Source organism: Epinephelus fuscoguttatus, linkage group LG5, assembly GCF_011397635.1.
Source record: "Epinephelus fuscoguttatus linkage group LG5, E.fuscoguttatus.final_Chr_v1".
NCBI classification, from domain to species: domain Eukaryota; kingdom Metazoa; phylum Chordata; class Actinopteri; order Perciformes; family Serranidae; genus Epinephelus; species Epinephelus fuscoguttatus.
The window spans coordinates 10,635,920-10,649,484 of NC_064756.1; the positions used below are offsets into that span (position 1 = coordinate 10,635,920).

The 13,565-nt window shown below is 40.3% G+C and overlaps 1 protein-coding gene across 2 annotated transcripts; it reads right to left on the bottom strand.

The window, feature by feature from the left end:
* Positions 1-2,212: 2,212 nt before the first annotated feature.
* On the bottom strand, positions 2,213-13,397 carry akt2 (v-akt murine thymoma viral oncogene homolog 2). Of its 2 annotated transcripts, none has more exons than XM_049576488.1 (14): positions 12,983-13,397; positions 11,046-11,218; positions 10,666-10,797; positions 10,450-10,561; positions 9,209-9,362; positions 8,256-8,387; positions 8,070-8,135; positions 7,740-7,808; positions 7,103-7,225; positions 6,833-6,961; positions 5,897-6,111; positions 4,628-4,715; positions 4,434-4,536; positions 2,213-4,323 (listed from the first exon to the last, which is right to left on the bottom strand). In XM_049576488.1, exons 2-14 carry the CDS (start codon positions 11,089-11,091, stop codon positions 4,244-4,246), a joined length of 1,449 nt encoding a protein of 482 aa, XP_049432445.1. In that variant the 5' UTR covers positions 11,092-11,218; positions 12,983-13,397; the 3' UTR covers positions 2,213-4,243. The 2 variants fall into 2 exon arrangements, with proteins under 2 accessions (XP_049432445.1, XP_049432444.1); XM_049576487.1 differs by having other exon boundaries at positions 8,256-8,390.
* Between the last annotated feature and the right edge of the window lie 168 nt (positions 13,398-13,565).

The following is a 13,565-nucleotide window of genomic DNA, read 5'->3' on the forward strand; positions in this document are numbered from 1 at the left end:
CAGTTTTTGGGGTGCCAGATTGTGTTGTTCACCTTCCTTTACATATTTGAAGGAGACTGGATGATGTAAATGATTTTTCTATACTATGCAAGCGAATTAAACAATGCTTACTCCTCCTACCCCCACACAATTTCTATATTATTTTATTAAATATACATATTTATTACATTTAGCTATTGAAAACTTAAAAAAAAAACAAAAAAAACCTCTAAATCATTTTTAAAGTTCAGTTTCAAAGCCTGTCCCTCAATGCACAACATTAATTCTGGTGGAGAAATACAGAATCTTGTCTTTCTGGCCTAAAAACTGATTTTAACTCTGCAAAAATGATCAGTACCAGGCTTTAAAAAGGCTCATGTTCAAGATGGCGCTGCACTAGGATCAACTCCAGCTCACCATTGCTTTTCCTCTTAAAGTGTTCTTAATTTAATATTATATTAAGTACTTTTCATGTAAATAGTTTCATTTAACTGTATATATATATATATATATATATATATATATATATATATATATATATACACATATATATATATATATATATATATATATATATATATATATATACACATATATATATATATATATATTGCTTTGTATTTTATTTTTTCCTACTGATGCCTCCTGTTTGCACAACCCCTTTGCTGCTGTAATGTTGCAAACTTCCCGCTGTGGGATGGATGAAGGCTTATCTCATCTTATCTCATGTCTGTCACAACATTAAAACCCTCTAATTTCCTGACACAACTACTGGGCGATGACCTCTGTAATCAGCAGTAATCACAACCCTGGTTATGATACATTGAACAGTGCTATACACAGGCTAATGTAAGCTTAAAGACCGCAGTGCTGTTGCAGAGTGGATTGTGTAATACTGTGCAGAATAGCAAGAAAGACACACACAGCTTCATTCAGTAAAAATGTTTACTGGCACATTATAGTTGCAAATGTTATAAGCTACCATACTGTAGCAGGTATCACCCGTTACATTGTAAAGTCTTGCAAAGGGGGGCTGAAACTGTCTACCAGGACAATGTCCTCCCCTTAAAGATTGCTTTTTTTCATTGCCCTCTGAGCCTCAACTAACAGCAACAAGCAAAGAAAGGAAAACTTGTTACACCAGCATCAGGTGTGACATTCGTGACTGTTGATCACATTCAAATACACAGAGAAGCAAGATAACCATAGTAAAGCTGCAAATCAAATACTACAAAGCTGCAGGCCTCCCCCTCTACGAATGCTGCATTCACCATCAAGCTTTTTTTTTTGGTATTTACACAATAGTGAGGAGGCACTTGTTGTGCCTGTGTATGCCTACAGGAGAGGTCAGGGGTATTAACTTGCATGTTCAGCTGTGAAGCATTGCTTAAAGCGTGGCCAGCAGCGAGGTTCAGAGTATGGCTTCACAACCAATATTAAAAAAGTTCAGCAGCACCCCCTTATGGCCATGATAGCAATGAAGGCAAATCCACAGTGGAGTCCATCAGTGCAGTGGTTCTGATATCCGATCCTGCCGTTTCCAAAGCAGGACACTAGGCTAGAGTATGATGGCTGAGCCTGAGCCAGTGAGAAGAGGTGCTGGAGTTGTGAACTGTAAATCAAAGCCATCTGATCACATTTTCATCTGCAGGAACTGGGGCCACCTGCTGCCCGACGATGAGAGTCAAAACAACTGCTGCTTTTCTGTGTCCTCATCACCACTTTCACTCAACACATCTCACTGTCACGCTCTTGTCATGCTGTCACTCACACAAACTTAATAAAAACAAATTAATATGTGACATGAGGGGCATCCCAGAGAATGCTCATAGAGGTTTTTGCAAAACCTTCAAACATCACTGTAGGATAAGTGTTCTGCTGAGAATGGGAGACAAAAGTATTGAACTACCAATTTCATTATTCTCGACTATGCAGTATAAATCAAAGGATGGGTCTGATCTACTTTGTTCAAGCATAGTCTGGAAAATAGATTTTTTTTAAGGAGTACAACTTTAAAATTTCTCTCTAGTTTCAAAAGAAAATTCAAACTGAAACTTCTTATATATGCTCAATTATGCAAATTATGAACAATGTACTCAGTTCAGCCTAGGGGACGTAATAATACAAACCAAAAATGAGGTCATTTTGAAATAAAATTACTGACAGTCACCATCTAAATAAGCATTCCTCTGATGGAAACCCCCTTGAAATGAAGAACGTAATCAAAAAGAAAGCAGTTTAAAAACTTTTAATATATAATTTTTATATAATGTATACTTAAACAAGACAATGTGTCTTCCAAAATTTGAGAAATAGATGGACAAATAAAAGGAGAAAAATCAACAAACAAAAACAAAACAATGACAAACACAAAAGAACTTGATGTTCCTTTAGTGAAGCTCAAAGAGCAACCAACATCTCTTCCAGCAGTATGGAATATAAAATGCGTGTCAGTGTGAGCACGTGTGTGTGTGTGTGTGTGTGTGTGTGTGTGTGTGTGTGTGTGTGTGTTATCATGTGCCGTCATGACTCAAAGTATGCAAATTTTCATTTCAACTTCACAATGCATCAGCTGAATTGATTAGCTCTCCCTGTCTGCAGGTTGAAGTTTGGTCGACCAGCTCATGCAGCATTTCGTTGGACTGTAAACCTGCAGACTGTTGCTCCAGACATACAACTACGCAGATTTAAGTGCCTCAACACAGCATTAAAGAAAACACAAACAAAAGGTACTAAACATCAAATGTGGAATCATTTGAAGTGTTAAACGTCCACCAAGTCAGTCACTTTTTGGCCTCATGATAAAGACTTAACAATGATTGAACTCTCATTTCTTTAAATATGGGAACATTTGAAAAATATATTTAAAACGTACTGATATTAAAAGACAGAAAATGGACAAAAGATTGGTGCCTAACTCTTCAGCTAGGGAGTGAGAATTACTGGATCGAGGACAGCGAATGGCTGGGTGCATCTACATTGGTCTCTCTATACAGGTTGGGGAACAACTGTGGTCAAACGTCTAGTCTATACTCCTCTTTCCCTCTATTCTTACTCACACAGTGCGACTGGCCTTAATGAAAACGCTTACACCTCCAAGCAGCAGCTAGATGGTCGGTAAGTCAGTCTGGATACAGCCACAAGAACCCTAAAAGCCTGACTGCTGCATCACTTTGAGTGAATTAATGCAGCTTTTCAAGCAAAGGTTAGCCATGCAAGAGATCCCAGTTTCTATTCCTGACTGAGTCAACTTAGCGCCAAGCTAGTCACAGCAATCATAAATTACGTGCTTGTTCCCTTTAAAAAAAAAAAAAAAAAAAAAAAAAAAAGGCCATTGAGTGTGTCGTGTAGTGTCCTCTCTTGTTGATATTCCAGCAATAGTTCAGTTTTAAAAAAACATGCATGAAAACAGACACAAATGGATGGTTGAGAATAAAAATGGTTGTTCATACATCCTCCTGCACTCATGTGCGCACGCATTCACGCATCCACTCATCCATTCACTTCTACACACGTGCAGTGCAAACACAGAAATGGCAACCCTCCTTCCCCTCCCCCTCTTCCCCATTTCCCCCTACTGTAGGAACAGTCCCACACTTGATTTGTAACAGCAAGTTCCAGAAAGAGCACTTGTTAAAATAAAAATAATAATAATAAAAAAAATCACAAAAAATGCAGAAATATGGCTTTACAGTTAAAACCGTAACAATCGATGAAATAAAAATTTGTCTTTTTTTCCCCCCAAATCTTTTCCATATTCCTAATTCTGATTATGCTTTTTTAAAATTCTATCAAGTACGTTTGTGTATATATATGCAGTCTATGCATGGGTTGGTATGTGTGTGTGTGTGTAGCATGGGTACAGCTGGTAAAGAGGTGGTACTTGCTGGCATAACCTGGTTTTTCAAAGTGTCAAGGCTTTGATGTGGTACCCCAGTGTAGTGCAGCAGAGGTCCTGCAGGGAAGCCTAGAGCTGACCCTGAGAGGACGCACAGAGACAAAGCTGCCAGTCTATCCACACAAACCTGCTGAGGTCAGTCATTCGCGGCCTGTGTGTTCATTTCATACTCGATGATCCCTGTCTTGTCTGATTTGCCAGGATATGTGTGTGTGCGTGTCTGTGTGTGTGTGTACGTGCGATAAAGACCGAATGAAAATGTGTCTTGTGCCAGTTTTTGTTTGTGTCGTTCCCCAGCAGTGCAAGTGTGTATGTGGGATTGTGATCGTGTGTTAGCCTGCCTGCTTTTTTCAAGAGTCTGAGTGATCATTCCCGTATGCTGGCAGAGTAGGAGAACTGAGGGAAGTGCGTGCGTTGATCTGAATCCTCTGCATCTAAACTGTCATCTGGAGTATACACAAAGGAAGAAAGAGAAAAAATGTATCCACCAGTTCAGACACAAATGTGTACAAAGACATTAATCCAACATTAAATCACAAATGGCCAATATACTTACACTTGTCAGGGGGAGTTATTGTTATGGTTTGTGCTGTGAACTCGTCATCAAAGTAGCGTGTGTCCGTCTCTGATGTTACCTGGGGCTTGAAGGGTGGAACAAGCTGAGGAGAAGAAAGATATCAGTCATTTAAAATCCTGAACATCTAATTTTAAATGTCAGGTTATTTGTTTTTTTTTCTCCCAGTCCCTCACCTTTTTTTCAAGAACATCCTGCCAGTTGATGGAGGTGAAGAACTTGTGGCTCATCACTTCTTTGGCATCGTCTGCTCCACCTCCAAGTCTGTAAACAGATCAAAACACGATCATCATCATCACCACCCACTCACCAGCTACCTTTTCTTTCTACAGATAATTGTGCAAACAGTCATTAGAGATGTATGGCTCTTACGACATGTTGTTCCCTTCTGACTGCTGTTTATCAATTTCTAGACAATTTGTTCCTCATTTCCTTACTACTTACAGGTGCATGTGTTGGTGAGCCAGGCAGTGCTCAATGTACAAATATTAGGAGTTCTTCGACTGTTCCCAGAAACACCGGGGCTCGACCAAAACAACAATCAATTATGTCCTTGTTTATGGACATTACCCTGTACCAAAACTAATCAAGAAGGAACAAAGGCCTAATAATGTGGTTACTTATTTTATAGCTAAATAAGTGGTGCCCCCGGGGCACAGTGGAAGATTCAGAAAACTAATCAAGTGCTGCAGACGTGGTGCAAAATCCCAGGAAGAAAATGTTTTTTCTTGAGCTGTACTGCTGCATCTTCAGGAGCCAGTTAGTCAGCTCAACAGCCATGTTTTCACAAGGTAACCATACATAAGAAGAAAGGCTTTTTTTATTTTAAATTATGTTGTTTAATATTAATGTCACACACCTCTCTCTCCCTCATTTCTAGACTGTCATCTGTCAAATAAATGCTGTGCGGACACGTTAAAAAGAATGATTACTGGCTGACATGTCATTCTCCTGTTTTTTTTTAACTCTCAAAATTGCCAGCACAATTGAAAGCCAATCCCAGCTTTGTCACCCTGTTTCACCCAGTTATATTTGCATTCTTTCGAGGCTGTGTCCATGATCTTCGAAGCTTCCTTTCCATGTGTGCTACTTACAGTATGGCACCTAGTCACTACTTTTTATCACCTATGTGCTGTACCCAGGTACCCAGTGTACCTTTAACAATCTGTTGTGTGCTAATGACAATCTCACAAAACAGTAGCACTGCAATTAATTAACAATTTGAAATGCTGCTTGATAGAGTGGGATGCTTTTTATGTTTTTTAAATGGTTGCAGCAAAACAGTTTTACTGAATGTTTACAAAAAAACTGACCTCAGCAAAAATGTTGGAGCTGGAATTTCAAGCTTTCATCAAAAGTATTTTCATTTTGGTTGATTATCTGGGTTTAAGTTTTATTTTTTGCCTTTCAGCTACTGATAGAGTTGGTGACACTTGTGCTAGTACCTTTGTTTGGGATCCTTTTTGAGCAGGCCGGCCAGCAGGGCCTTGGCTTCAGGAGCCAGATTCTTGGGGAAGCGGATCTCCTCCATGAGGATAAGCTCAAAAAGACGCTCGTGATCCTGGTTGTAAAAGGGCAACCGACCACACATCATTTCATACATGACCACGCCCAGTCCCCACCAGTCCACCGCTCTCCCATAGTCATTGTCCTCTAGCACCTGACAGGGCAGGAAAAAGAATTGAGAAAGAAATAAAACTGTGATATTAGTAAAAGAGAATCAGCGAATTTCTTTTCACATTATAGCTATCAATTTCAAAAAGTTCATTTGTTGTTTTTGTTGGTAGCATCCATCAAATATTTTAATCTTCTGGTAAAGTCAAGGAAATGCACTGTTCTGGAAAGTGTCCATTTTACATTCTGTGGTTTTCCATCAAATTAATGGCCCAGTCACAAGTTTCGTGTGGTGCAGGAGCCATGGCAACCTGGTCACATGAAGGCAAAATGCCCCCCAAAATAGTAACCAACAAGTTTCATGGTGCTATTTACAGATACAAAGTAATTCAATTCAATAGAATCCTTAAACTGTGCTATTTTCAAACTGTAATCAAACTTCTCTGCTACAGGACATTTAGCTGTTGAACTAAATTTAAGGGACCAAACTTTCCCATCCCAGGAACCTGTTGACTGTCAACTTGCATTTTCTTGGTCTTGTCTTGTTGTGGTAGCCAAAGCACCAACACTGCGATTTGACAACCAGCTCTACTAACTTAACTACTATTCTTAATGGTTTGTAGTGTCCCACAGTGAAGTCAACAAAGTTGCTCCGAAACATTTAGACATGAAACTACCAATTTATTAAAACTAGTTTCCATCATGTGTTCGTCCAGCCCAGTGGCATCAGTGCTTTTTAAACAAAAACACATTGATGTCATTGTTACCTCTGGCGCCAGGTACTCCGGGGTTCCACAGAAGGTTTTCATGGTGGCACCGTCTGTGATCCCCTCTTTACACAGCCCAAAGTCTGTTATCTTTATGTGGCCGTCCTTGTCTAACATGAGGTTCTCCAGCTGTGCAGGAAAAGATTCAAATTAGTAGACAGCAGTGGCTGTATCTCAGATTAAGACTGTATGACCATCTCGAGTTATAGCATATAAAATCTTATTTGCAACAAATGAATACTACACTGTCAGACCAAGCAGACGCCTTACCTTTAAATCCCTGTAAACTACATTGCGTGAGTGTAGGTACTCCAGTGCCGACACTATTTCTGCACCATAGAATCTTGCTCTGTCTTCTGTGAACACTCTGTCCCGTGATAAGTGAAAGAAGAGCTGGGGAAAAAGCAAAAATGCAGACACAGGAATAAGGTACAGAACATCTCACGAAGATCCTTGAGATAACTGATTTCATAAAAAATCCTTGATGTGAACAGAATTCTTGAGTCGTACTTATTCTTTGTGGTGCTTTTGAGGTCAATTTATGGATTATAACCAGCCTAGTACATGCTGTAACCAAATAAATCTCTACAATGTTTTTTTCACTTCACAACTAGGCCCAACATTAATTCGATTTGGTTTGATGCATCATCAAATCTCACATCCAGCCCACAGTTTGATCGGATTTCGACGCTTCCACAGTTCCAGTCCAGTTTGATAGCTGGATTAAAATCCTTCTAACTGAACCAAACAAGTCAGGCATGAAAGCACCCTTTAAGTGATACATCACAATGTGTTGGGTTACTTTTTTACATCCCTACTACAATTAGCCATCTTCCTAAAGGTCACACACAGGTATATTAACACAGCAGACACAACTGGAGGCCATATAAGAAAGAAGAAAACTCACCTCTCCTCCATTTGCATACTCCATCACAAAGCATAGCCGGTCATGCGTTTGAAATGCATATTTTAGTGTCTGTGGAGGAGGAAAACCAACATTAGCATCTGCAATTTACTGATTAAAGGGTGCCTTGAAGGTGGAGTAGGTGATTCTGGAGAAATACAGGCATTTGTTGAGTCTCATTCCCAGGTAGCTGACATTCTGAGTTAGTGGTTTGGTCCGAATATCAACCCAAAGTGTTGGTATTTGACAACCTGAGAATGAGACTCACAGAATCACTTCTTCAACCTTTAACTTTGGAAAGCAAAAACTGAAGCAACAACACAGGCAACTCACCGTTAGAAAGGGATGCCGCGTATTTTGGAGAACTCTGCTTTCTGTAACTGTGTGTGCCACCTCATCCTAGAGAAACAGACACATATACACACATTCAGGACATGCAAGACCCCATATGAACAGATAGCAATGCTGCTGCAAAACCATTCAAAGTCAAGATTTTACTGTGATGTGATCAGCACTAACTTTAGCAATGATGACTTCTTTGCGGAGGATTTTCATGGCGTAGTACATCCCTGTGGCCTTCTCCTTCACCAGGATCACTTTACCAAATGTCCCTTTTCCCAGTAGCTTCAGATAGTCAAAATCACTCATGGTCTGCTGGAACAACAGTCAAAGGTCAGCCACGGTGAAGATGCATCTATGAGTTCTGATGAGACTTTAACATATGTTCTTTTGTAATATAGAAATATAAAATAGCCTGTCTCTGAAATGTACAGGATTGTGATGAGAGTTTAGATGAGTCAGTGCACTACATATGCTGTATTCTACTTCTACTGTATTCTGATTCTGTATTTCTCTCATGCATGTGGGACATGACATATTATGTTGAAACAGTGATGAATGTTTCTCCTTAAATTGGAGAACCAGGCCTTTAAATCAACACTTGTGAAACCGCAGTGAGGAAGTGAAGCACTTTCTGGAGAAAATTACTTAAAATAGTGACGGATGTGGAACAAAAATTGACACTGATCACTATTTGAATATTGAATGCAGTGTAAAGCAGGAAATTATATAAATAAGGATAGGCCCATAAAGTACAAGAACATGTTTTCACAAAATAATAAAACTACTTTGAAAAACACAAACTTCTACTTGATCAGTAAACATAAAAAAATATGTAGAGGCATAGTATGTATAGCTGTAAAACATCCTGCATCTCTTCATACTTCTCATGCTGCATGTAAGCAGTCAACAGACAAACTAAGTCCATACAAACAGAGCAGTTAAAAGTTACTGTAGTGAATCAGCGCTAGACAAAATATGAATGTTGCCCTCCACTCATTTAAAGGTTGCTTCACCATACAAGCTTTGAGAAAGAGGCTTAAAGTTTAAACAACTTGCTCAATAAAGATGAGCTTTGCTGGACAAACACAGCAAACGCTCAGCTGCCAGGCACTGCTTGTGCAAATACTGACCACTTTTGTGCGGGATTTGGACACAGCAATCTCCATCTCCTCTGTGCCACTGCTGTCACTTGGTGAGCCAAATTTAATCTCCATGGGCTCCTCATCCTGCTGCTGACTCTTCAGGCTATTTGCCACTGCCTGGATCGATCGCATCCATTCCTCCCTGACCCAGAACAAAAAACACACATTGCTTTTATCAAATCTCGCCAAAGCCATGTCTACATTACTCTTAATCTGTTCTATCAACATCTGAATTGGTGACAGTTTTGCCTTGAGGTACAAATTGCTGTTAGCAGTAACATATTTTTGTCAACGCTTTGTATTCGGATAGATGGTTTAGATGTTGTGCCAGAAATGTATCTTAAAGGAAAACGGTAGTCTAGCAAGATAAATTTAGAAGGTAGAGGATAATCTGGGGGGCCGCTGGGATTTGGTACTTGGCAGAGCTGATGTAAACAAAACTCAATGACGGCTGCTTGGGTTAGGGGTGAATAATCAGGTCTAATCTGGCAGTGAAATTCAAGCATGATGGTCTTTCCTTCTTACGTACTAAAATCTGCACCTTGTTCATTCTGTCCTTGTTATATATGTCGAGTTTATCTCATGTCAGTACTTCTGTCATATCCATTCAAATGTACAACAGAGCAAGGACTTGGACTCTGTGACTGTGTCCATACTAAAGTCTCTAAATCCATGTTTTTGGATTCCTTTTCATTTACGTTGGCCTTCAATTCACAATAAGCCAGTGTTTTACATGTCCACAAATCTTTTCCAAAACTGATACATCGAAATAAACACTTCAACCTTTTCTTTAAACATGTATTTATGTTTATTCTGTAATCAAGCATGAATCACCTTGGCCATGATTTGATGTTTCAGTGCAAAAGAGTAGCGAAAAAAAAAAAAAAACCTGATCCCATTGGTAACCATGTAACTTTCATAACTACTGCTTTAACCTTATTCAGATATCTGACAAAAGAAAAATATATCAGTGAGAACAACTAAAAAGGCAGTTTGGCTCTTCTGAAACACCGTACTTGATAATGGGGAGCAGAAAGCAACAGAAAAGAGCTCTACTAGGCCGCGACTCAGCAAAGTAACCAGTGTGTTTCACATGTAAATTTAATTTTCAGATGTACCAGCCTAAGCCTGCTACAGGCAGCACTCTCACATTTTCACTTGGGCTTTTTTCTACCAAAGAGACCAAAAATGCGACTTAAAAAAAACCCATTGGGATGGCGGTGTTTTACCTCTCATCGTTGCTGTCTACATGGAAGGTGCGCTCGATAACTGAGGTCCATTGCAGGCAACGAATGACAAACGTGTTGGGCCTTGGGCGCTCTGTCTTCATCAGCTGGCATTCTGAAAGGCAGAGACACATCAGCTACCACTGAAGAACTGAAGGCACTGACAATAAAACTTAATACTTCTCAAAATTTAATTTAGCACATGCAGAGAGAACTGACCTGCGACAGAGAAGTTGTTGAGCGGTGGGAGGCTGTGATCGCTGGACACCTCAGGCTTCTCTTTGTAGCCGATGAAGGAGCCATCGCTCTTTAAGATGAAGTAACGAGGCCGCCATGTTTTAATGTATTCACCTGGAAAACAGACAGGTTGAATTTTTAGATCCAATGCTGTTTAAATGTTTGACTACTTGCTTGTGTGCTTTGGGTTAATATGGCTACTCCATGTCCTCTTATTATTACAATGGAAATCCAGTGTAAGTGACCTATACACTTGACATATACATTAAAAGCCTACAGAGGCAATATTTAGTCCTCAAAATATAGATTTAACATGGACTATATGACTTTAATGTAGACTCAGATTTTGGAGGCCCCCTTACCTCTCTTGTGGAGCCATCCCTCTCTCACAACACTGACTTCATTCATGCTGGGGCAGAAGACTGTCTGGGTTGGGAGGGGGCTGCAGCAAGCTGGTGGAAATTGTGCAAACTGTTCCTATTGGTCAAGTGCCTGACAGTGGCTCAGATAAAAAATAATATATATCATGTAATACCTGAGGGAAGAGAACAGAGAGAAATACTGTTAGTGCAGAATACAAAATGAGTGTCAAACTGTACATGAAATAGAAGACAATGCTAATCACAATGCTAATTACAACTTACAAAGACCATCAATGTTCATGCATAGAGAAGGGCTTTAAACCACCCATACTGGAGAAAAAACAATAAAAACAACAAAATTTCAGGTGGATACTTAACTTGTGTGCAATGCTGCTCTTGGCTAAAAATGTAAAACCTCTGCTGATTTGTAAAGGTGTGAGCAAAACAGCTTTGTGACTTTGTACTATTTACAATTCACTTCCTCACTTTAAATAAAAGGGGTAATTTTTTTTAACATATAAACTATATGTGAAATCAGGCCTAAAGAAAGTAAGACTACAGTCGTTTACAGTCAGGACACAAAGCGAAGACATAAAGCGAAACTGACTTCTGAAAACAAAGGAAACTTTTTGTGTATCGCTCTTGATGCCTATCTGAGTGTTGTCACCACAGCACTGCGCTTGAATAAATTCTTCACCTTCGGAGACACACTGTTGCCTTGAAACAAAACTCTGCAACAAAGAAAAACTGCTGAAATCTGCACGTCTGCTCACCACCCCATATCTGAACATCTTGACACTTGTGACGGTGACATCAAAACAGGACTAGCACAATGACTATCATGACCACAGGCAAGATATTAAGATGCCAGGCATCTCCATCACCCTGTGCAACATACACCAGTATTTCAGTGTCACAACACATTTAAACATGGTATATGTTTTTGCTCCGGTGATGCCATGTAGAAACCACACATTCAATGTGATACTGATCTAACAATTAGCAAAATGGAAAGCTGTGCGTTTGTTAAACGTAAAAGCCTCCCACAGCTCTTGCTTAATGTTTTTGTGGAGAGGCCTTGGTGATCCAGGGTCAGCTCTGAATCAACAGCTTATGTTAGATAATAGGTTTAGCAGAATTTCAGAGTGTTTCAGTGAAAGTGATGGGGTTGAATATTACAGTGCATATAGTCACCAGAACACAAAGACTGTTTGAACTGCTTTGTTTGCAAAGATAAAAACAGATAAGGCTTCCCACGACTTCAGACTTTGTTATGGCCATCAGAGGTGCATCCACGGCTGTTCATATCTACTCATTTGAATAGCTAAAGTGCAAGCGGCTGCTCTTTGAGATAATAAATATGATGCACAATAACTTTGTGCAGGTTGTGCAATTACAGGTTCAATGCTCGCACAAACAGGACATGTAGAAATGTACCCAGTCACGCGTTAAGTTTACATGTAGCACTGCTCGAGGAAACAATAAGAGCGCATTGATAGCAACACCTCACATAGCTACCCTGTTAGATAACTGCAGTGAACGTTAATCAATGTCTGAGACATTACAAAGTGTACCCAGCACAAACACAAGCTGCCTAACGTTAGCGTAAACATTAACGTGACGTTAACACATCCTCATCCTTTCAGTGTAACGTTACTGCCTAGCTAACTGAGGCAAAGTCAACAAACGTTACCTTCCGAGTCCAGGACAGGTCGTTAAGTTTTTCCACAGTAGTTTAACAATAAACAAGTTGCCACAACACTTCAGTTAAAGCTGATGGGCAGTTTGGCCAAGTGGTGCGACAGACAGCAGTGAGGACACTGACCATGACCGCATTACGACCAAACAAGGCAGCTAGCCAAGATAGCTCCCAAGCTAGCAGCTAGTTAGCATGTCAGCTAGCCACTAGTTCTCCTCATTACCCCGGCTTTTCTTACCTCGGCTTCAGTGACGAAAATATCCCCAGCTAATCGGTTCTTGACAAGGCTCGGAGGTACGCTGCACAAAGCTCCCACCAGTTATCACTTGAAGCGTGTGTGTACTGAACTCTGTCAATGATCACACAGCTTAGCGGACTGCTCGCCGAGCTTGTTTTCTTCTCACAACAACAGCAGCGGCGGCGGCGGCGTGCTTGGTGTGTTGCTGCTGCAGTGGTTCACTGAAGCGTATGCGAGCGAGCCAGCGAGAGAATAAAGTCCACTGAGCTCCCGCTTGATGGATAGTTGTGTCGAGAACAGGTAATTTCCAAATCCTGGACAGATAAAAACGCCTCTGTGTTAGGTTTGATGTGGTTAGTCTCCTGCTTAGCGTGGAAGCCCTCCGTCCCAGCCAGACAGTACAGCAGCCCCGCAGACTCACACAAAAGGAAGTGACGTACGAGGCCAGAGAGGGTCCACTGCACCTGAACAGTCGGTGTGAAAGTACATCAAGTACCATACAGTAACCTTAACCTCACCCCAACTGCACAGAGCTGGTGCACAGATAGTCTCAGACACAGGCAGTGCATTAAAAAAAGTTAAG